Source organism: Lacerta agilis, chromosome 2, assembly GCF_009819535.1.
Source record: "Lacerta agilis isolate rLacAgi1 chromosome 2, rLacAgi1.pri, whole genome shotgun sequence".
Classification (NCBI taxonomy): Eukaryota; Metazoa; Chordata; class Lepidosauria; order Squamata; family Lacertidae; genus Lacerta; species Lacerta agilis.
The window spans coordinates 62816638-62841617 of record NC_046313.1 but is presented as its reverse complement, the minus strand read 5'-3'; the positions used below and the strand labels follow the sequence as shown (position 1 = coordinate 62841617).

Below are 24980 nucleotides of genomic sequence, written 5' to 3'. Positions count from 1 at the left end.
AAAAGTGAAAATAAACAAGTAGCAGAATCCTCTATTTTATACTCCAGAGCTTCAAAGCAAGCAGTCCATTCTTAACTTTCCCAATGTACAAGATGCAGTAACGAGTCCCACCTGTCCCTGCTGTGTCCTGTGTTAATCCATGCAATTTATTTTGTAAGAAGATTGTGTTTTGAATTTGCTGTCAAAACATTTGTTTATGAATAACTTAATATTCTTATTCAGCTTCAAGCAGGCTTGGAGGATGAGAGTCATACTTCAGTTCACCTTGAAATGAGTAATTTTTCAATTAAAAAAAGGTGTCAACTCCATAAAGCAATGACAGTCCATCATCCCCAATACCGGTATCACCATGTGAAACAGAAGATAGACTCCTGGATCCTCACTGAATCCTCACTGAACAGATAATTAGACACAACCCTGAAAGCATCTTGCATTATCCGTTTTCTCAGTTTGTGTAGGGCTTTTAAATAGCCAGGATTCCTGTCGCTATTTCTGTCCCAGGTCAGCTACTTCAAGATGAATGAATACATCTGAACAATGCGTGCTAAACGTGGTCGTGCTTTTCATATCTTTTTTCTCTTTTAATTAAGAAGCAGCTTCCTTTCATCTTTAGTTAAAGATCAGATTCAGATATTTCATTGAGCTGGTAGAGCAGGGTAGAGAAGGGGGGTCTGTCCTCTTGCTTCTGAAGGGACAACATAGAAGACAACACTGAAGACCATATTGTGAAGGCCAATAGCAACTAGAAAAGCAATTAATTAACTAATTTTTGCAGGATTTCTATACTGCCCGATTGTAATAAAAACTCAAAGTGGTTTACAAAAAGAATAAAATTACCATGGAAAATACAGTTAAAGACAACCATCTAAAACATTCAAACAAATAATTAAAATAAACGATAAGCTAAAAAATAATGCCAGCATTCTTACTGAAAACCTTCTAAGAAGGAAGAAAAATAATAATTATTTATTTGTACCACACCCATCTGACTGGGTTGCCCCAGTCACTCTGGGCAGCTTCCAGCATATATAAAAAGTATACCAGGTGCAGTGTAGCTTAGTAAGCATTACATGATGGGGAAAACAATAGACGGCAGCTCATATGTGACAAGCCAGCCCAGTCCCCTGTTTCTGTGCAGTGAGCCCTTTTGCTTTTGGTACCAGACAAAGCTTCCTCTCACCTGGAAGCAAAAGGCTAGGTGCAGAATATGGCAGAGGGCCCCATGAGCTGGTAAATATGTGAAAAAGGTTTCTTTTGATTGTGGCCCTACACCATCACCATCATTAATTTTAATCTGACATGTTAAAGCTTACAAGAATTACCATACTTTTCCATGTATAAGAATAGGGTTTTTTTACGTTAAAATAATGTTTAAAAATTGGGGTCGTCTTATACACGGATAGTGCTGAGTGTATTTTCTTAATTTTGAGTCCCCAAAAATGGCGGGCATCTTATACACGGGGGCATGTTATACACGGAAAAAAAGGTATATTGCTGATGAAAACACAAATGCCCTGGCATGGGTAATCTAGTTAACACCTGCAGTGGGATAACCCCACCCTAACATGATAGATTTTCCAGAATTTTTGACCAATTAACATTCTAAACCTGCATATTATTTTTCTTAGAATGTTTAAATGTGTTAGCAGGACTACTTCTTCTCTCCTTAAGTAAAGACCAGTGCTGTTTTGGATCCCCCTTTACGAGGTGGCATTCTGATCCCTCTTCTCATATATGAAGTAATCTGCACCTGTCATCTGCACTGACCTCACTCCAGCAATGTCTCATGAGCGTGTAAATGGTACTGGAGGCCAGTCTGGGCTTATACAAACGTAAACCAGCACTGATTTCTTCCACCACTTCAGCGTTGGTCCGGTTCTCGTAAGGCATTTTGCCTTCACTGAATATCTCCCACATCAATACTCCTGAAAGAAAACAAGCAACATATAATTTTGGAAGAGAGCGCATCCACATTAATGTCATGGCCTGCCTTTCTCCCACAGACATCTTCTGTGTCTGGGAGGCTACTTGGTTTACTGAGGAGCCCTGGGCAATCGTCGTCTAGGGCACAGGTGGCACAAGTCTTGGTATGAAAAAAGGTACATGTGCATAGCCATTCCTACCACATGGCAGTAACAGCAGAGAATCCTAGAGTTAGAACGGACCCTGTGGATAATCTAGTCCAGGGGTCAGCAAACTTTTTCAGCAGGGGGCCGGTCCACTGTCCCTCAGACCTTGTGGGTGGGGGGTGGACTATATTTTGAAAAAAATAAAAAAAATAACGAATTCCTATGCCCCACAAATAACCCAGAGATGCATTTTAAATAAAAACACACATTCTACTCATGTAAAAACACACGAATTCTCGGACCGTCCGCGGGCTGGATTTAGAAGGCGATTGGGCTGGATCCGGCCACCAGGCCTTACGTTTGCCTACCCATGATCTAGTCCAAGCGTTGGACTGGAACTAGGGTTCAAAACTCCACTGGCTCATGAAGCTCACTGGGTGACCATGGACCAGTGATTGTCTTTTGGCCTAACCTACCTCACATGTTTATTGTGGGGATTAAATTAGGGAGGGGAGTATCATATATGCCACCTTGAGCTCCTTGGAAGAAAAGGTGGGGTATACCGGTAAATGCAACAATTAAAATAAAATAAACCCTGAGATCACTGGATGAAACAATGGTTTTAACTGTAACAGTTTTTAGAATGTTTTAAAACATGGGTAGGCAAACTAAGGCCCGGGCGCCGGATCCAGCCCAATTGCCTTCTAAATCTGGCCCACAGATGGTCCGGGAATCAGCATGTTTTTACATGAGCAGAATGTGTCCTTTTATTTAAAATGCATCTCTGGGTTATTTGTGGGACATAGGAATTTGTTCATTCCCCCCCCCCCAAAAAATATAGTCCGGTTCCCCACAAGGTCTGAGGGACAGTGGACTGGCCCCTTGCTGAAAAAGTTTACTGACTCCTTTTTTGTTTTGTTTTTTTTTAAATAAATGTTTATTGATTTTGTTTTCTATCATTACAAACATCTCAAACCAATAACATACATATTACACATCATCACCCCCCTCCCTCCCTTTGGATTTCCCTCAGCTTTCATTTCTGATTTGTTGTCCTCCTTATTATATACTGCTTTTTTACAGACCACTATATCATTCCTTCATCACATTAATTGTTCTCTATCAATAAAGGTGTGAATGTTTATTTAAATCCTACCATCAAGTCAATGCTGACCTATTTTAAAATGAATCTTTTTTAGGTGTTTTTAATGATTTTGGAATCTTAAAAAAAAAAAAAGACTGGCTGTCTTTGCTGCCCTGGGCTCCTTCGGAAGGAAGGGTGAAAAGAATTTTCAGATAAATAAATACATAAATGAGGCGGCTTCCTATGTTGAGACTAAATGAGGCTTAATTAGAAATAGTCTCACTTGTTTCCTTATTGTTAGTATGTTATGTGTTTGCCCCTGCTTATATTTGCGAGCCAGGATTGATCGATTGCATTTATATCCCATATTTTCTCTCCCTCCTTGTTTAATCCCCACAACAACCCGGAGAGGTATGTTAGACTGAGAGGCAGTGACTGGCCAATGTCACCCAGTGAGCTTCATGGCTGAATGGGGATTTGAACCCTGACCTCACAGGTTCAATTGGAGAACAGCCTTTACCAAAAGTGTCATGGGCTTTGAAGATGCTCGAACTCAGGACAAAAGGGAGAAATGTGCTAAGAGGAAGGCACGCTTGGCAAACCCTCACCGTGATCAACTCCCACTCAGAAACCTACGTCCCCACTATGGAAGGACGTGTGGATCCAGAATTGGCCTCCACAGTCACTTACGGACTCACTGTTAAGACTGGGTTTATGGAAGACAATCTTACTCAGCTACAAGCGACCACCAAAGAAGAAGAAGTAGTCTGGCATTCTAACTACTACACCACACTGGCTCTCCAGACTTTACCACTGATTCTCCACAATGACCTCATGTAAATTATGAAAATTTTCTGTGTTACAGACAATGCAACTTCTTCACTGGAGTTATGATCTATATGCCAACTTGCTCTTCAAAAGGGTCAAAACTAATTAATCAAACACAACTGCTGAATCCAAACACAGTTAAATCGAAACTGTGAAACTCACTTTAAACAAGTGTTGCTGTTCTGCATGACTAGAAACAAACCACCCAAAACACTAATTGTGAATTCAAAATAAAGAAGCAAAATGGAAATGATATTTCCTTAATTGCAGTTGGCAACTGTATGCAAAAAGCACAGAGCTACCCTGTCGCTAGTGGAATTCCATATTCATGTCAGCTAAGTAATGCTGGCTCTCAAGAAGCATCTTCGTGATACAAGCACTTTGAAACATTTATAAATCTAGGGGATGTCCTTCCAAGATCCTTTATCAGTGAATAAGCAAAATTATGAAACTCTTAGTTGAAGTGCTCACTCATAGGTAAAGGCTAGTTATCATTCCTCAGGGTGTTTTGATCCAGGTCACAGTAGGATGGTTTAATGACCCAGTAGAAAATGTGAAAAGATTGAGGAGTAGCAAAGCGGAAAGGCTCGCAGAAGCATGATGCCATGACTTGATAGAAGAATCCTCTTATGCAAACCATGCTATGCAAATTAATAAGAAGTCACAGACCATGCTGGCGCCTACAATCCCCCCCCCCCGGTCTTTGTTAAGCCAAATATGGTTTAAAACATTTTACATTTAAATAATAATGATGTAAGCCTTTTTACACAAAAGGGATACGAGGACGGGGCTGGAACTTCTTATCTAGAAAGGATTAACCATGGAAGGTCTTTTCAAGAAGAACTTGAAGTAATTAAGTGAATGGGAATTTTGAAATTAAAGGCTCTTACCGAATGACCATACATCAGATCTGGTACTATACCGACTATAGGAGAAAACCTCTGGTGCTGACCATTTGATGGGGAATTTGGTGCCCATGGAGCTGGTATACTGATCATCAAGGACGTATCTAAAACAGAGCAACGTGTTTAAGGCCACAACCCATTTGAATGATTCCAGGGTCCACATTACACAAACACCATTGTACACAGGGAAAGGCTGCAGCTCCGTGGCAGAATGCATACATTGCAAGCATAAGATTCAGTTCTCAGGATCTCATATAATATTGTAGGCGAGTATTTTTTTTGGGGGGGAGTTATTGTTTTAGTTTGAGTTATTTGTTGTTGTTGTTGTTGTTCAGTCGTTCAGTCGTGTCCGACTCTTCGTGACCCCATGGACCAGAGTACGCCAGGCACGCCTATCCTTCACTGCCTCTCGCAGTTTGGCCAAACTCATGTTAGTAGCTTCAAGAACACTGTCCAACCATCTCGTCCTCTGTCGTCCCCTTCTCCTTGTGCCCTCCATCTTTCCCAACATCAGGGTCTTTTCTAGGGATTCTTCTCTTCTCATGAGGTGGCCAAAGTACTGGAGCCTCAACTTCAGGATCTGTCCTTCTAGTGAGTACTCAGGGCTGATTTCTTTGAGAATGGATAGGTTTGATCTTCTTGCAGTCCACGGGACTCTCAAGAGTCTCCTCCAGCACCATAATTCAAAAGCATCAATTCTACGGCGATCAGCCTTCTTGATGGTCCAGCTCTCACTTCCGTACATTACTACTGGGAAAACCATAGCTTTAACTATACGGACTTTTGTCGGCAAGGTGATGTCTTTGCTTTTTAAGATGCTGTCTAGGTTTGTCATTGCTTTTCTCCCAAGAAGCAGGCGTCTTCTGATTTCGTGACTGCTGTCACCATCTGCAGTGATCATGGAACCCAAGAAAGTGAAATCTCTCACTGCCTCCATTTCTTCCCCTTCTATTTGCCAGGAGGTGATGGGACCAGTGGCCATGATCTTAGTTTTTTTGATGTTGAGCTTCAGACCATATTTTGCGCTCTCTTCTTTCACCCTCATTAAAAGGTTCTTCAATTCTTCCTCACTTTCTGCCATCAAGGTAGTATCATCAGCATATCTGAGGTTGTTGATATTTTTTCCGGCAATCTTAATTCCGGTTGGGGATTCATCCAGTCCAGCCTTTCGCATGATGTATTCTGCATATAAGTTAAATAAGCAGGGAGACAATATACAGCCTTGTCGTACTCCTTTCCCAATTTTGAACCAATCAGTTGTTCCATATCCAGTTCTAACTGTAGCTTCTTGTCCCACATAGAGATTTCTCAGGAGGCAAATGAGGTGATCCGGCACTCCCATTTCTTTAAGAACTTGCCATAGTTTGCTGTGGTCGACACAGTCAAATGCTTTTGCATAATCAATGAAGCAGAAGTAGATGTTTTTCTGGAACTCTCTGGCTTTCTCCATAATCCAGCGCATGTTTGCAATTTGGTCTCTGGTTCCTCTGCCCCTTCGAAATCCAGCTTGCACTTCTGGGAGTTCTCGGTCCACATACTGCTTAAGCCTGCCTTGTAGAATTTTAAGCATAACCTTGCTAGCGTGTGAAATGAGTGCAATTGTGCGGTAATTGGAGCATTCTTTGGCACTGCCCTTCTTTGGGATTGGGATGTAGACTGATCTTCTCCAATCCTCTGGCCACTGCTGAGTTTTCCAAACTTGCTGGCATATTGAGTGCAGCACCTTAACAGCATCCTCTTTTAAAATTTTAAATAGTTCAGCTGGAATATCATCACTTCCACTGGCCTTGTTGTTAGCAAGGCTTTCTAAGGCCCATTTGACTTCACTCTCCAGGATGTCTGGCTCAAGGTCAGCAACCACATTTCCTGGGGTGTATGAGACCTCCATATCTTTCTGGTATAATTCCTCTGTGTATTCTTGCCACCTCTTCTTGATGTCTTCTGCTTCTGTTAGGTCCTTTCCACTTTTGTCCTTAATTGTGGTAATCTTTGTACGAAATGTTCCTTTCATATCTCCAATTTTCTTGAATAAATCTCTGGTTTTTCCCATTCTGTTATTTTCCTCTATTTCTTTGCATTGCTCGTTTAGAAAGGCCCTCTTGTCTCTCCTTGCTATTCTTTGGAAATCTGCATTCAATTTCCTGTATCTTTCACGATCTCCTTCGCATTTTGCTTGTCTTCTCTCCCCCGCTATTTGTAAGGCCTCATTGGTCAGCCACTTTGCTTTCTTGCATTTCTTTTTCATTGGGATGGTTTTCGTTGCTGTCTCCTGTATAATGTTACGAGCCTCCATCCACAGTTCTTCAGGTACTCTATCCACCAAATCTAAATCCTTGAACCTGTTCTTCACTTCAACTGTGTATTCATAAGGAATTTGATTTAGATTGAATCTTACTGGCCCAGTGGTTTTTCCTACTTTCTTCAGTTTAAGCTGGAATTTTGCTATAAGAAGCTGATGATCTGAGCCACAGTCAGCTCCAGGTCTTGTTTTTGCTGAGTGTATAGAGCTTCTCCATCTTTGGCTGCAGAGAATATAATCAATCTGATTTCGATGTTGCCCATCTGGTGATGTCCATGTGTAGAGTCGTCTCTTGTGTTGTTGGAAAAGAGTGTTTGTGATGACCAGCTTGTTCTCTTGACAGAACTCTATTAGCCTTTGCCCTGCTTCATTTTGATCTCCAAGGCCAAACTTGCCAGTTGTTCCTTTTATCTCTTGACTTCCTACTTTAGCATTCCAATCCCCTATAATGAGAAGAACATCCTTCTTTGGTGTCATTTCTATAAGGTGTTGTAAGTCTTCATAGAATTGATCAATTTCGGTTTCTTCAGCACTGGTAGTTGGTGCATAAACTTGGATTACTGTGATGTTAAAAGGACTGCCTTGGATTCGTATCGAGATCATTCTATCATTTTTGAAGTTGCATCCCAGTACAGCTTTCGCCACTCTTTTGTTGACTATGAGGGCCACTCCATTTCTTTTACGGGATTCCTGCCCACAGTAGTAGATATGATAGTCATCCGAACTGAATTCGCCCATTCCTGTCCATTTTAGTTCACTGATGCCTAGGATGTCAATGTTTATTCTTGCCATCTCATTTTTGACCACATCCAGCTTACCAAGGTTCATGGTTCTTACATTCCAGGTTCCTATGCAATACTTTTCTTTACAGCATTGGACTTTCCTTTCGCTTCCAGGCATATCCGCAACTGAGCGTCCTTTCGGCTTTGGCCCAGCCACTTCATCAGCTCTGGATCTACTTGTACTTGTCCTCCGCTCTTCCCCAGTAGCAAGTTGGACGCCTTCCGACCTGAGGGGCTCATCTTCCAGCGTCATATCTTTTATATGCCTGTTGTCTTTGTCCATGGAGTTTTCTTGGCAGGGATACTGGAGCGGCTTGCCAGTTCCTTCTCCAGGTGGATCACGTTTGGTCCAAACTCTCCGCTATGACCTGTCCATCTTGACCTGTCCATAGCTTGCCTGAGTAATTCAAGCCCCTTCGCCACGACAAGGCAGTGATCCATGAAGGGGTTGAGTTATTTACTTGTGTTTATATCTTGGATTTTATTCTGTAAACCACCCTGAGATCTTGTGGTGGTGGTACAAATTGAAATAATAATAATAATAATAATAATAATAATAATAATAATAATAATAATAAATACTGTGCACTATGCTAACTTAACATTCTCCTTATAATACATGATTACTGGTGTAAGAGGATAATATGTCCTGGTCCAGACTGGAAGCTAAACCAAATGGTTCATTGCCTTTGGTTCCATATTATTAGATACTGCCAACCATTTCAACAGCGCTTTTAACTACAGAACATATCCGACTAGCAACTGGTGAAATAATGCCTGGAAAACAGCAGGTGATGACAGTGGTTTAACAGTTGATGGGGTTTCTTTTCCAGAGGGCTGAATGTGGTATGATAGTGGCATCTCATTATTTTCTTTGTTCTTAGTTTTTATAGGTTTTCACAATGGCTCAAACTGTTTGATTGGAAATGACAATGGGGCAAAAGAAAATCAAGTGTGTAAATCATGAAAAATGGTGCCTCCAGCACTCTGAGTTCACATTTTTAAAAAAAGGATTGTCAAAAGAGGGAACAGCTAGAGGAATTTTCACCAAGAGCAAGCTGGACACATTTCAAAAGAAGGGGAAAACTTTAGTGGAATTCTACTCATCCAGTATGCATACAAGGTTCAAATTACCGTGACATTCCAAAATCTGACACTTTGACAACTTGGAATTCTCCTACCAAACAATTCCGAGCAGCCTGTGTAGAATGGAGAAAAAGAGAGTATTAGTAGGGCTGAACTGAAACTACCTATTATTTCTCAAGAACAATTTTAGCTGTGTTGAAAAGTACATCCAACACCTTTGAGCATTTTCCCACAGAGGTTGTGAAAATGTTTGCATATTCATTTACATATCTCAGACTTCCTCCTCCTCTTTTAATCAGATTAGTCCGTCTTCACTCAATGACATAATCACATGGTCAAATCTGATTGGCTGAGTTCATGAATATGTTTGATCCATGTAGCTTTGCCCTCATTCTCAGCAGACTATGTTTCCTCACTAATATCTTCATGTAGCAAAATATAATTGGCTACATAGTGATGTGATATCATCCCATTTAGTATGTGATTTCCAGTTGGCTGGGATCACCTATGTGACTGGCCAGTCTGTGGAAAAACTCGACAAGGACAAGGGCACCAGAACCTCAGCAGATAGGGAAATAATAGCATATGAAGATGGGGGGGGGGGGTCAGCTAAAAGAGTAAATATTCTGACAATAAAAGAATTTTTCAGGAAATAACTACAATGGCCCCACAACCGCTATTTTTGGCTCACAAACTGAAATGGAAGAATATTTGTTACAGTCCTAATTATTTAAATTATGGAGGGTAAGTGGTGATAATTTCACTTCCTTCTTAATTTAAGAGCTGCTAATTTCTTTACAAGAGGTACAGACGGACATGACCCAGACATACCAAGTCTCTGTGGATGACAGATGCTTGTTCCAAATAAGTCATTCCTTCACACACATCTTGGCACATTCCAAGGAGCTCTTCCTTTGAGAAACTCCCTCGCTGCCTCTTTAGATAATCAGCCAAACACCCATGCTCCATGAATTCAAACACTAGGCACATAGGAGCTTGTTGCATGCATACCCCATGCAGCTGGACTAATTTGGGGTGGGAGAGCTTCCTGTTGATATAGGAGGAGAAATCAGTGTGTCATGTGAAGTCCTTTGCAGAAGCTGATATATGGGCATATTCAATCAGAAATTTAAGAAAGGAGCAAGAAAATCAATGTGAAAGAAGAAAACCAGACCCAGAAAACATAAAAACAAAATGCCTTGCTGAACGTAGTTTAAATACTCTTCACATACGCAATGTGTTTAAATACTTCAGAATGTGTATATATAATAAATGCTCATGCAGTTCCCCCAACAACCTGAGCTTGCTTTGTGTCTTTATGAAAATACGCATCAGATATTAATACAATAGGGATTTTTATTGAAGGAGCTATAAAAAGCGAAAATTATGCCTCTCCTTTGAGTGTAGCACCAGTGACATCAAAGTCAATCTTTCATTGCCAACTTCATCCTTAGGAGAGATTGTGCAGCATCAAAAGTCCCAGGGGAAACAGCATTTTTAGCCCATCTTTATATTGATTCAAATCACGGTACTGCTTTTTTAAAATCAAAAATATTTTCTTCATGCTTTAAAATAATTGATGCCACATTTTTCATGTTTTTCATCGTGTCTAGAAAAACATTCTCTCAAAACAAAAGCAAAAATTCATAGAATCCTAAAAAGAACTGCTGAGCCAAGCAAAGACTGCTGTAATGTATGCCGGCTTCAGATTCCTTATCCCTCTAGAACTGCCCAGTGTTAAAAAGGACAACATAAAGATCCATCATCAACCAGAAACTCAGGCTGAAACTATATCCTTAGCTGGGACTGGGAGGAACTCCCATCAAATTTCTGAGTAGATATATAGGACTGCACTAAGTAGCCTCCAAGCATCGTGACTTCATTAATATTTATTCATGCAAATGTCTGCATATAGATAAAAAATGGTTAGCTTTATTGTTCCAGTAAAGACGAATTCCACCAAAGTACAGGGGACAAAGAGAACCTTACAAAGTATTCATATATCCCACAACTTTTCAGCCTGTATCTGAAGCACAACATTCGGTACATTTTAATTCTGATTACAGAGATTGTCCAAAACTGGAAATTAGTGAAGGTTGCACTAAGAGATAAAAAGTCATGCTGCTATTCAATTCATATACCACTAGGAAATGGTTCTCTGTTTTACATGACATCGGGTTCACCTGACATCATTCTAAAGGCTTGACACAATGTAATGGACGTTGACTGATATTGGACCTTGGCAGGATTGCTTACATCATGACTTGGGCCTCCTCAATGAAGTCTTCTTCTGACATGGCTCCTGTGCGAATGGTTTTTATGGCCACTTTCATCCGGCCCAGCCAGTAACCAAGATGAACCACCCCAAACTGGCCAAGGCCAATCTCCTGGTCAAATGTCAGTTCCTGAGGATTAATCATCCATTTTCCTAGGATAATGCAGCAGAAGAACACTTTCAAACCTGTGTAGTGCTTTATGAAAGAAAAGGAGTGCAGCAGTACTAGGCCTTTTACAATACCCCCAGCTATGATAATAGATTTTAAGGGTTTGAGAAGTTTCATTCAAATTTTAACAATTTAATCTTGAAAACAATGGAACGTGGTTAGTTTCTTATAGTAATTCATCAGTTTTCTATTAGACTGCATCATCATACACATTTTGTTTTAAACGCCTCCCCCCCCCCATATGCACCCATGCACTCCCCCCAAATCTGCTTGGGGGGCATTCGGGGAAACCCCAAAACAGAATACAGATGGAGTAAAGGGGAAATTGTTCTATTGGACAAGTAGAAATGTTGCACTGATGGAACAATCTCCTTAGCGTTCCATTGAATTTCACCCTTAGTATTTAAGATACTCTGAGGTTCTGTTGTTTTTGCTAAAAATACATTTCTAGTGGATCCATTCATTGATCAAAACAATGCACCTTAGCACCTTAGAGACCAACTAAGTTTGTTCTTGGTATGAGCTTTCGTGTGCATGCACACTTCTTCAGATACCATTCATTGATGTGAGCCTGTTCTCAGTAAAAATGGATGCAAAATTAACTTCTATAGAGTCATAGCACATGTCATTTAGACAAGTGGAACCATTATGCCAAATGAATATAACTAAGGAATAAAAACACAATCAAGTCAACGCAGTCTCCTCACCATAGCTTAGGCCAGCAGTAACAGGAGCCTTTTCTCTCCAGGAGCAAACAGCATACCTCAAACGAGTAACAAGACCTGCGTGATGAGAAATATATATACATGAATTGGAGGAAAAGGTGAAACTGACTGCTGATTGTTGGAAGGGGTGGAAAAGAGATGAGCTACGGAGCCAAGAGTCAATGGAGACTAAGGAGATAGATGACAGCCACATTTCACATAATTTGTTTGAATATGTCTATGACTATGATTCATACAGAAGTTACATCCCAAGGAAGTTCCATGAAGCTGTCAGTATAAACCTATGGGCTAGATCCAGACTAAGTTGGTTAAAATTTGGGCCCAGTGTGACAAATATAAGAGACAAGGTACTGTATAACTTACGATCATTCAGATAATCAGAAACACAGGCAATTTACACAGGGCTATATAAGTTAGCTGAATTTATTTCCCATTGAAATTTGTGTGAATTATGTTATAGGAACTAAGTTCAATTAACAGAGCAATCCAAACTCCCCACTGCTGACACTAAGATTCTGCACTGCTGCATCTGCAAACCAACCACTCATGTTTAACAACAGCTGAACTAAACTTTGATTTCCAGAGCAACTTAAAAACATAAATAAAAAAATCCTAACATCTTCGGATCATTTCAAAGCTGTTTCTCATGTTCTTGCCAGGACATACGGTACCTCCTGCATTGTGCTGGTGATAGGTGATCAGTTCCGGGATACAATCAAAAACATGCTTCTCTGCCAGGTAGTACCTCCTGGGGATGTCACTTGTCTCCTTGATGTGATAATGTTTTATAACGGGGTTGTTCTCGTTGCTTAAATAGACAAAACAAACAAATAAGGTTCCTTTCAATACTTTATAGAAGCAGCTAAAAACAAACAAACTAGAATTACCAAGCATCAATGAAACTTTGGGCACATACTGTAGATATGAAGTGGAAAACACAGACACACACAACACACTTATTTGACTCTAGGAGCCTCTAATTTTTAAAAAAGTAGTGAAAAGAAACCCTTCCATTGTTTCTCTTTAAACAATAGTTAGAAAGAGCACCTTTAGAAGGTCACACTTTGGAAAGTCTGGTGACAGATATGTTTGATACCTTTTTAAACGATTCAATATTATTATTGCCAGATGGACAGGGTATAAATAATAAAATTATAATCGTTATTGTTATATTAATTAAATTTATATACTGCCCTTCATGTGAAGATCTCAGGGCGGTTCACAAAAAAACCCCATGATAAAAGCACAAAATAAATAGTTATAACAAAAACAAAACAAAACAATACCCCCCCCCCAAAAAAACCTCATTTAAAATGCCATGGGATATTAATCAACCAAAGCCCTGGTTGAAGAAGAATGTTTTTACCTGGCACCTAAAGATATATAATGAAGGTGTCAGGCAAACCATCCTGGAGAGAGCATTCCACAAACAGGGAGCCACTGCAGAAAAGGCCACTCTCTGGACCTGTTAATTTAGCATGATCAAATTTACATTTACTGATTTGTGTGTGTGTGTGTGTGTGTGTGTATAAATATATATATATGTAAAATAAATGCAGGAATTTACAACTGATACAACACTGTGCATCAAGATTTCTGCCGTGACATTTTCAGGGAATGATGTTCCCATTTTTATTACAGTTCAAACACATGTTTTGGGAGGAAGAGAAGAAAACGGAAAGCTGTCATGCTTGTCAAAATATTTAAATATTTCTAAAATCAATATTTTTATTTCCTTTTACAAAACACAAGAAACGAAAACCCAAATAACAGAACCACGGCAAACATCCGCTGGGATTTGACTTGCCTCAAAGCCTTTGTGAAAACTGAGACTGTGTATGTGCCAGGTTGCCTTGAATCTCTCACCATGAAGGCTCCTTCCTTACCCTGAAAAGGAGGAGATGGAGAAAGTCAGAAAATCAGAGCCGATGAACAGTGATGCAACAGAGGCTTCAGAGCCTCTAAACTAAGTGGCTGAAGCCATATCACCATTCCCCCAATTCACATCTCTGCCTGGCCTAGAACAAAGTATAATGGTGATGGTGCTAAGGCAAGAACTTGGGTTTCTTTTAAAAAGAACAAACACAGGTGGTACAAATATGAGAAAAGAAAGAGCCAATCCTCAAAGACACTTTGTTAGCATAATGTATTATATTTCATCCTGCTTTTTAGAGGAAGGCTGTAGCTCAGTGGTAGAGCATAAGGTCCAGGTTCAACCAGGTAAGGATGGGAGAGACACCTGCCTGGAACTGGTGGTGGAAGGATTACTACTTACAACCCAGCAAATTATATAACCAGGCAATTCAGGTGACAGAGGATTGGATAGTGACTTTAAAAATCATTATCTGTATCACTACCAATAAGGGAAAAAAGAATATTGTAGCATTGTGACAACATAACCCTCCCCCCAATAAAATTACATTACTAAAACATGCACAAAATACATTGCAAATCACTAGATCAAATTACTATATAAACATAGCTAGATTACTCCTCTGAGAAAGCCTGAGTGGACAAGCCAAATCTTATAAAGCACCTTAAAATCCCTGTAGCTTTTTGCCTGATGTTCACTGGAAGCACATTTCAGTGTGGCACAGATGCCACCATTGTAAAAGCCCTGGTCTTATAGGAAATGTTGAACATCAGGAGCACATGACGCTACTAAGAGTGCCGTTGCATTTCCCAAAGATGTCTCTTTTGCAACATGTTCAAAGTAACCAAAGCATAAAAAATATATTTCCAAGAAAAATAAAAGACCATCACCATAGGGAATTCGCTTTACCTCTTCCTTGAGCAGGGCTTCTGCCTTGCTTCTGCTGATACTCTTGTTGTACCACCTGCAATGATCAAAGAGTCCCAGAATTTGAGGTTAGGCTGTACAGCTTTACCTGTAAACTCCTTGGCTTTGGAGTTATTTGGGTTACTTTCTTGTTTTTATGCTGCACTTAAAATGGCCCATGAACTATCATCAATGTTAATTTGTGAAGAACATACTAAGGAAATCAGAATTCATTTATCATTACAAATTAAGCAGATTCTGAATGTTCAGCACATGCAAAAACTGCATGGCTATGGCCACGTCTGGTAAAGGAAAAGGAGAGTTACTCTCCACAATTCAGCAGACTAAATATTCCTTGAAATAGCTTTCTGCCCCTTGAACAGATAATACCCCCCTTCACTAGTTCCACAATCCTGTCTTATCAGCTTAACCCTCCCAAACCTGGAACAAATTTACACCTTTATTTGGAAGTTTTTTTTTTTAAAAAAAATCTACTCAACTGAATTCTCACCCCCTTGGTAGTAATAATAGCTTAGCCTTAGATCTATCTAAGCATTTGCTGGCAGGAGTGCCCCATCAGCAGCAAGTCGCTCACATCAGCAGAAAGAGGTCAGTAGCCTTTCATGTATTTCACCTTTCACCTGTACCCTTAAAAATATGCTTTGCAGGCTTCCTCAAACTCGGCCCCCCAGATGTTTTTGAGACTACAATTCACATCATCCCTGACCACTGGTCCTGCTAGCTAGGGATCATGGGAGTTGTAGGCCAAAAACATATGGAGGGCCGAGTTTGAGGAAGCCTGCCTTAGGGGCTTTGGCAAACCTCTGGAGGCTGAGAACCAGGGAAAGAAGGGATTGCTGAAAAGTCCAGCTTTGTCCCTGTACCCCAGGGTACCTTCTACTATGCTAGATCCCAGTTCCATCTGCAAATGGAATGAGCTCTTCCATTTGTGGCTAGCTGGGATCCAAGCCAATGTTGTAGCTAAAGAAGAAAAACAATCTTACTCATATATTTGCAGATTTTCTGCTGATTTTTCTACCACGTAGCTGCTTGGTACATATCCTTCATGCCTGTTAAAAACAAAATGCTCTAATATTAGTACACTAGAAACCCAGGCACCTTCCACCCAAAGTATACATGAATTAAAATGGTTTATAATAGCATGATGCCTTTTAAACTCTCCTCTGGAAAGGGCTATTACTAGTAACAGAGGATAAGCTTCCAAACTATATTTATAGTTGGAGCCCAATAACCATCAATCTGAGCAGGAAGCAGTACAGACTGAGAAAGCTGTGTTGCTATTAATTATGTGTCTGCAATTAAAAATAGAAGAGAAACTCCAAGCAAATGGCCTACCTACCCCTTTCTATCCTGAACCAACCACCAGTGGACCTCAGAGTTATCAATAACATGGTATTCTTCGTTGCACCGTAATTCCAGCTCCTGAGGATTCTGTGCACTGTAGTCATAAATGGCTATTACTGGAGATTCCTTGGTCTCTGCAAATAATCTCTATACAGAAAGACAAAACAAAAGCACTTGAATGAGCCATATTAAATATGCAAAATTAACCACAAGAAATACGTCTGTATGTTTACCCAGTGTCCTAGCTTGCATGTCACACTTAAATGTGTGAGCCCACTTGCATGTGTGGGCTCTGGAAGAAAAGACTGTGGCCACTTCACTCCTCCCCTGTCATTTTGCTGCTGTGCTACACTGACATAAGATTCACGATTTAGCTCTCTCAGGCAAAGCACAAGCTATAAACTATAGGGCAAACCTTGGTTACAGCAGGTAGTTAGTTTGGAAACAGCTGAACCAAAGTTGGGCTTTATGTGTGAACGCAGCCAATGTGTCAGATACTCACAATCTTTCCACTCCCATTTTAGGATGGAAAAATTGCCCAGATTTAGCATATGAATATACTAAGTACGGTATATTAAAATGCCTGCAACCCACATTACATCATATATGCACTGGAGACACACAACAGTCCACTGCACACATGCATGATTTGTAGATTTGAAAGTACTGCATACAGCACTTAAATCCCAAACTATGAAATACTGCACTTCAAAGCTATAGATGGGAAGAAGATATATACCCAATATACTATATTTTCCCAAAGACACAACCAAAATTACTATATAAAAATGATTAAGAGACAAGCACATTGTGTGTGTGTGTGTGTGTAGCTGCTCCTTTGGATACATGCAAATATTATAGAAATATCTGAACATATTTGAATTTTGACAACGTTGCACTTCATCACTATGCCTGTGCCATTTCTTTACGCTCACCCAGTTATCCTCTGGAGTTGGGGGAAGAGGTTTCTTGGAGACTAGAAAAAGAAAAAGAAACACTTACCAGCAATAGGATTCATCTTTAGAACAAAGCATAAAGAACAAAAGACAAGCCTGCTGGATCAGGCCAAAGGCCCACCCTGTCCAACATCCTGCTCTTATAGGACCAACCAGATGCACTCTGCTCACCTGCAGTTCCCAGAAACTGGTGTTCAGAGCCATAATGCCTCTGATTGTGGAGGCAGAACGTAGCCAAAGTGGCTAGTAGCTGCCGATAACCTTGTTCTCCATGAATTAAACCCTCTTTAAAAGCCTTCCAAGTTGGTGGCCATCCCTGCCTCCTGTGGGAGCAAGCTCTATCGTTTAGCTAAGCAATGTGTGAAGCAGTGGTTTCTTTTATCTGTCCTGAATCCTTTAACATTCAACTTCTTTGAATGTCCGTTCCTACTGTTATGAGAGAGGATGGAAAACTTCGATCTATCCACTTTCTCTGTACCATGTATAATTTTATAAACTTCCGTCCTGCCGCCTTTTACACACCTTCCCTCTAAGCAAAACAGTCCCAAACACTGCAACCTTTCCCCAGTGGGGGTGGTGGCCCTTTTTCAAACCTCCTCTGAAAGTAGAAAGAACTATCATAATTCTGCAAATCTGGGCAAATTCAAACAGCCACAGGGTGGCTCTATTTTCACACGGAGAGCTGGTTGCTGTGCAGTTTCTGTTCCTGCAATGAAGCAACTCTCACCACACTTTGCAGTGGCTCAGAGACTGGGCATGGGCATGGGGAATAATGGTTAATTAATTAACCACACGGCCAGAGGCTTCAGGCAACCAGACCTGAAGTAGTACTTTCTTACAATCATATTATAGCAAACCTTCATTTGAACCGGGCCAAAGCAGACGTGCAAGTTCTGCCTCTGAGGTTCATATTAACCACTCCCAAAACAATAAATTTTAATGGCATTCACTATTCTCCCCACTTTTGGACCTAGTTTCCATTCCCCACAATGGCGGTCACACATTTATACAGTGCTGTTATGAAGTTACATTAAAAAATGAGTGTTGCCGCATGAAGCACATTGCTCACTTGCTAAGGTTGCCAATGCCTGAAAGATAAAACTATTGCAGCTGGGTGGACATTGACAACAACAACAATTTATTATTTATACCATGCCTATCTATCTTGGTTTCCCCAGCCACTCTGTGCAGCTCCCAACAAAATATTAAAAACATGATGAAACATCAAACGTTAAAAACTTCCCTAAACAGGTTTGCTTTCAGGTGTTTTCTAAAAGCCAGATAGTTGTTTATTTCCTTGACATCTGATGGGAGGGCATTCCACAGGGTGGGTGCCACTACCAAGAAGGCCCTCTGCCTGGTTCCCTGTAACCTCACTTCTCACAGTGAGGGCACCACCAGAAGGCCCTTGGATAACAAGGGAGCCCAAGAAGTGTTAAGCCTTAACACTTCCTGGCCTCACTTCTTGGCTCCACCAGGTCCGACTCGGTATCAATGCCAGGGGATGGAGCTTGTTGCTTCCCATTGGACAGCCCAGCAGTAACTAGGCAGAGCTTTACGCAGCAGGGAATTAAGCAGTAAAGGACCAGGAGCTGTGATGTCCCAATGTACAGTGGATCCGGCAAAGAAAGGGTGGAGTAATCCCCATGAAAAATGCTCTGTATACTTCAGAGACATGGCTATTCCACATGCTTACAAATATCCTGACTCTGGTTATTACCAGGGTAATCAATGATCTGTCTAACACAAGGGATGGGAACGGGTTTTTTCATCCCAAGGGTTGCTTTTCCTGATGGGCAACCCTCCAGAAGGGCTAGAGGGAAAAGTGGGCAGGACAATGGATAGCTCAAATCAGTATCTTAATCTCAGGGTCGTGGGTTCAAGCCCCACATTGGGCAAAATATTCCTGCATTGCAGGGGATTGTACTAGATGACCTTTGTGGTCCCTTCCAACTCTATAGAATTCTATGATTCTTCCTTTTGTACAATAGGCTGCATTCTGGTAGCCACACATGTCAGAGGTTTCTACACACTCCTACCCATCTTTCCATCCATGTAAACAAGAGATATCACAGTTCAAGTAGAGCAGGGCCAGTGAGTGGGGTGGCCTGGGGGTAGTCCTGAGGGCCATACAAATAGGAATCAGGGCTGCATTTGGCCCCAAGGCCTGAGATTCCCACCATTGTTCTAAAGCCATCAAAATGAAGGGGGGAAACCCCACCCTTGTGTCGTAAGCAATAAATAAAATTGCAAGTAGAGCAGAGAACTCAAGCAGCCAAACCTAGCTGCATACTAGGCTATAAGTAGCATACAACCATGCAGCTAATTATTAAAGAACAAAGGATTTAGAAGACATTCCATATAACATGTACCCATTTTGCAGATGGGCAACACTGAGGCTGTGGACCTCTAGTGCCAAGGACAACCAGTAAATCTATGCCAGAGGTTCAAACAATACCATGAATAGATCACTCGAGTGAGTGAGTCAAACTACAGAACACAGTCAGCTTGCAATAAACTTTATGTGTGTGAGCGAAGACTTAATTAAACACAAGGGAGCACTGAACATTTTTTTCCTCTTTCCTCAGAAATGACATGGGATATCAATTGCCAAAGGTGATCAGATCCTTGCTTGATATCTCATCTAAATTAGAGCATCGTACATGAGGGTAAATAATCAATTCAGTACTGATTCTGGAGGGATGAGGACACTTTGAATGAATTACATACCAGTATTGCCTGGAACATACTCCACACAGCCTGTTGCCAGTTTTTCTCCCTGAGCGCAACATCTCCATCTCCCATCTATCCAGAAATTTGGGTGAAACTTCGCCACCAAATTGTTGTTGTTCCTGGTTTCTGAAAAAGTCGGATGGAAAAATTAAGATTGAGTCAAATTTCTCCAGCCTATCCATCATGACAATGGCTAACAATCTTTATCATTACGTGGCATTCTGATGAAAAATGCTGTTACAGTACCTCCCATATAAACTGCCAGTGACTGGGAAGGAGAAGGTATGACAGAAGGCTCAGTATAGCTGAAAATTACATTCTACATGCAGATGGGCACATCTGGTCAATCACATCACTGTGGGCTACAATTGGAAGCTGCCAGCCAGCAGAGATACAATAATTTCTCTTCTTTGGCTACAGCAAATTTCCAAGAGAAATACAGCTGGATTACAGAATATGTAACTGCTATGTTACATGGAGTAAAGCAATAGATTCCAGACTGCACTATTTTAAACTACAGATGTAAGGATCATGGTTGTTGCATTTTTTTTTAAAAAAAAGCTTCCCTATGTCAAAAGTCCCTAGCGTGGACAGAAAATTATTTACTATAGGTATTTTTATACCATTTCAGTGATAGTCCCAAGCATATGGGGGAATGCTAAAAACATTCCTGCTGTTGTGCTTATTTACTATGTGAAGGAAGCTTCGGTGCTTTTGCCCACACTGGGGGACATACAAAAAGATACGACTCCTCATTTGCAGTCTGAAATGGTTCAGTCCAGAGTGCCAGCATATCACAATTCCGCTCAGAAGTGATACAAAGGCAGCATACGAGCGGAAGCAGAAATTGCCTTCCTCCAAACCCATCAATCAATCAAAAAAAGATATTATACAAAGGTATTTAAAGCAGCATTTCTGTCTTTCATATATTATTTATTTATTTAATTTCTATGCCGCCCTATACCCGAAGGTCTCAGGTTCACATAAAATATCAAATACATAAAATCAAAGCAAAAACAACAACCCAATAACCCCCCCTCCCCCCAAAAAGAGCCAGCATTTTTAAAAAGGGCATAGGATGTAGATCAAGTCAGGCAATGTATGCTGACAGCAGGAGAGATGCTTATAAGCATTTCTGGCAGCAGTTGTGCTCATACTTTACTGGGGAGTAAATCCCATGGAAGGACACTAGAAGGACAGATCCTGAAGCTGAGGCTCCAGTACTTTGGCCACCTCATGAGAAGAGAAGACTCCCTGGAAAAGACCCTGGTGTTGGGAAAGATGGAGGGCACAAGGAGAAGGGGACGACAGAGGATGAGATGGTTGGACAGTGTTCTCGAAGCTACTAACATGAGTTTGGCCAAACTGCGGGAGGCAGTGAAGGATAGGGGTGCCTGGCGTGCTCTGGTCCATGGGGTCACGAAGAGTCGGACACAACTGAACCACTGAACAACAAAAAAAATCCCATGGAACTCAACAGGACGATTGCACTCAACAGGAACTCAATAGTAGACACGCAGTATTGGCAGCATATGTGAAAGTGGTTGAAGTGGGCTCTGAGTCATTAAAGTTTACGCTACAACTCTATTGTTTTGATCCTGCTCTTGGGATATTTATTGACCTGAAAGGTTACACTGTGATCAGTTACCTTCTTTCAGAGCCAGCACCCATTTTTGACAGCTCGCTTGGCTGGGAGCAAAGACGTACAGCAGATAGTTGTCGTGAAAAATCTGTAACGGGGGGGGGGGGGGAGTGCATAGAATAAATTCCAGACCAAATAGGAAAATAACCAACTTCTGACATAAGTACTCTTTAAAAGTCAAAATATGGCATGGATACACACACCCCCACACACCCCCACACACCTGTAGCAAAAAATAAATAATTCAACTATCTGCCAAATTATCTACAGTTGCATGACTCAAATAAATCACCCATGTTACTCTAATCTGCATGTAGTTCCAAAGCTAACTGCTGCAGAAAGGGTTAGGAAATGTCTTTTAGAAAAGGAAAGCCAGCTGAGTTTTTCCTGGTGCTGAATTTCCCACCAGATACCCAAATTTGTTCTTGTGCAGTTAAGAAATAGGAATATAAACATTTTCCAGATACTTTTAAAAGTGAAAAATTGAGGCTTAACATATCCTCTCAGGGAAGAAGCTCCACAGTCTCAGCACCCTTAGCCTGCTACGGAAAAGTCTCTCTTACTCTGGTAATTGTCAAACTGATTGATTTAGCCCAGCTTAGGTTATGGAACTGATAAGGCTGGACCAAGAAGACACCTTGCTTCCTGAGCCTTAGCCAATTGCCCCCGACCCCACCCCAGGCAAAGCCAAGGTGAAAGGCAATTTAAGGCAAGCAAAGTTATTTGTCATCTAAAGCAGAAAACTCTTTTGCTCTCTGGAAGCAAAAATGAATTAAGTATCTAAATACTTGCTACTCTTTCATGCCTGATGTGGCTTCATCACTCTGCCTAATAGGGCAGCTGGCCCGGAGTCAAAAACTTTCACTTACCTGGAAAGGGTATTTATAGTGGCATGGAATTGTGATATCACTTTTCACAATTTCTACGCACTTAATCTTCGATAGTTCAATTGAGCCCTTTAGAATTCTTTTTTTCTACAAAAAATAAATAAAGATTTAAAACAACAACACAGGATTCAGTTTGTGTCTGTAATTTTTTCTAAAGGGTTATGTTACAAAGTAGGCAGTGCCTGTTCTGCTGTTAACATTACAGGACCAAGTCTTGGTTATTCCTTCAGGTCTGAAAAGCACATTGGAAGAAAGCAAGGAAAAAACTTATCTATGTTACAATTTTCAGTACCAATGAGGGAGAGAAAATAGAAAAAGGGATAGAAAGAAATCTGAGTAAATATTAATCTTCCAAACATGCAATTGCTTTATTTTCTGATCAATATAATCATTTCATCTTGCATTTTCCTTTATAGACAGAGATTCCAGGACAATTTCTTCTACGAAATGTAACTCATTTGCCTAATATCTTCTTCCTGTAGTGCTACTTTGAATGGAAAATATAAAGTTTACTCTTAATAAACATATTCTTGTATGCCATTTTGACTAATGTACACATTTATGCGAAGGAATTTTCCCTAACGTAACACATTTTTGTATTTTATTTTCACTAATATATGCATTTCTACACACACTTTCCCTATAGATATTATCTTTATGAACACAGTTGGCAGGAGACCGCCACTGCAAAGTCCATAGAAGTGTAAATTTCAAAAGAAAGCTGTGTTTTGATTCTTGCATTGATTTGAGAAGTTCAAATTAGTTACCTACTTATTAAAATGCAAACCAAGTCAATTTTCTCTACTTGAGAGTTTCTTTTCTGACCAATGCTTCTTTTCATCTAATCCTTGCTGTATGTGTCTGGGCTATAACTATGTGTTTGTAAGAGATGGTGCCATCTGCACATGCTCAGGTGCATTATACCACTCCAGGAACATGCTACAGCCTCTTCTAGACAGATGTAGTCTAACAGCTGTTATCCATATCCTGGTATCAACACCCAGATTAGACTACAGTATTGTCATATGTTATATGTGGCTCCGTCTTTGAAAACAATTTTAGAAACAAGACTGCTGACCTGATCAGTCAGATCATATCTTGCAGTTGCTTCCTGTTCACTTCTGAGTGCAATTCAAACTGATTTTAATCCCCAGCTCCATACAAACGTTTCACACTTACACCTAAGTAAGGCTTCCACAGGAGCCTACCTGTTTGTTAAGTCGGGCACCAGAGGTCCTTCTCTACATATCCATGCCACTCTGTAGCCTTGCTTACGTGTGGCCCAGAAAGCCACGTTTAAGACAAAAAAATAGATACTAGTTTATTGAAGAAAATTATCTGCACATATTAATGGTATTTCACATTTCCAGGGGAAACAATCTCAGTAGCACTCCTGTAGACCTACAATGATCAGCTGCCCATTGTTCCTTGAAGACACACTGGCTGTATTTGCCACTAATATTGACAAGCCATCGTGAAGCTCAGGCTCCTCAGCTCCCCCTTTGTAATGCTAAACCAGGGGTCAGCAACCTTTTTCAGCTGTGGGCCAGTCCACTGTCCCTCAGACCATGTGGTGGGCCGGACTATATTTTGGGAAAAAAGGAACTAATTCCTATGCCCCACAAATTACCCAGAGATGCATTTTAAATAAAAGCACACATTCTACACATGTAAAAACACGCTGATTCCTGGACCGTCTGCGGGCCGGATTGAGAAGGCGATTGGGCGGCATCCGGCCCCCAGGCCTTAGGTTGCCTACCCCTGTGCTAAACCCTCATTTAACACTATGTGTGAACTGAACCATTGCACCCGATATAGAGAAGCAGCAAGACCTTTTGGACACAAGGAGGAAACAGACCAGCATTTTACAAATCCAAATAGCAACCTTCACAGTCAGTGTTATTTTCTGATTACAGGTATATGGAGACTTGCTTTTTTATTTTGAACAATGCACTCGCCTAAATGGCATCAATTATTTTGTGCTGCAGCCATCTTGGCAGTGGGAAACATGGGCAATTGAGCTGCTTTCAGCAAAAGTCTTGACAGAAATAATCTGCAGGTCTCTGTGGATTCTGCCATGACCCTGAAATTAACATGAAGCTGTGAGTTGCATCGAGGCACCCTGTTCCTATTTCCGTACAGCACCTGAATGGCGTTGTGATTGGAAATATTGCCCAGGTCCCATTCTTGACACACCCTAGGCTAAGGACTAACTGATTAGAGCAATGTGTCTTGGCATCAAGTGCTAGGGCACCCTAGGATCTAATACTTATCTCCTTTTTCAGAGCCTCAAAAACAATGCAAAGCGGGAGAGGATCTGAGCAGCAAAGGCTTTTCGTCTCTTTCACACAGTGGTTTTAGCACTGAAAACCCACAATGCACACACTGTATGTGAA

At 40.8% G+C, this 24980-nt stretch overlaps 1 protein-coding gene across 1 annotated transcript in view; it reads right to left on the bottom strand.

Annotated features, from left to right (window-relative positions):
• Positions 1 to 579: 579 nt before the first annotated feature.
• Positions 580 to 24980, bottom strand: part of ITK (IL2 inducible T cell kinase) — a 35420-nt gene continuing 11019 nt past the window's right edge. The window contains exons 2-17 of the mRNA XM_033140361.1: positions 22567 to 22671; positions 21704 to 21785; positions 20053 to 20181; positions 17302 to 17342; positions 16362 to 16513; positions 16006 to 16071; positions 15005 to 15059; positions 14030 to 14109; positions 12894 to 13030; positions 12205 to 12279; positions 11310 to 11481; positions 9885 to 10101; positions 9102 to 9166; positions 4872 to 4990; positions 1768 to 1925; positions 580 to 685 (exon numbers count right to left, since the gene is read on the bottom strand). Of these exons, the coding sequence (XP_032996252.1) occupies positions 614 to 685; positions 1768 to 1925; positions 4872 to 4990; positions 9102 to 9166; positions 9885 to 10101; positions 11310 to 11481; positions 12205 to 12279; positions 12894 to 13030; positions 14030 to 14109; positions 15005 to 15059; positions 16006 to 16071; positions 16362 to 16513; positions 17302 to 17342; positions 20053 to 20181; positions 21704 to 21785; positions 22567 to 22671 (1725 nt within the window). The 3' untranslated portion in view covers positions 580 to 613. The remainder of the gene's footprint in view (positions 686 to 1767; positions 1926 to 4871; positions 4991 to 9101; positions 9167 to 9884; positions 10102 to 11309; positions 11482 to 12204; positions 12280 to 12893; positions 13031 to 14029; positions 14110 to 15004; positions 15060 to 16005; positions 16072 to 16361; positions 16514 to 17301; positions 17343 to 20052; positions 20182 to 21703; positions 21786 to 22566; positions 22672 to 24980) is intronic.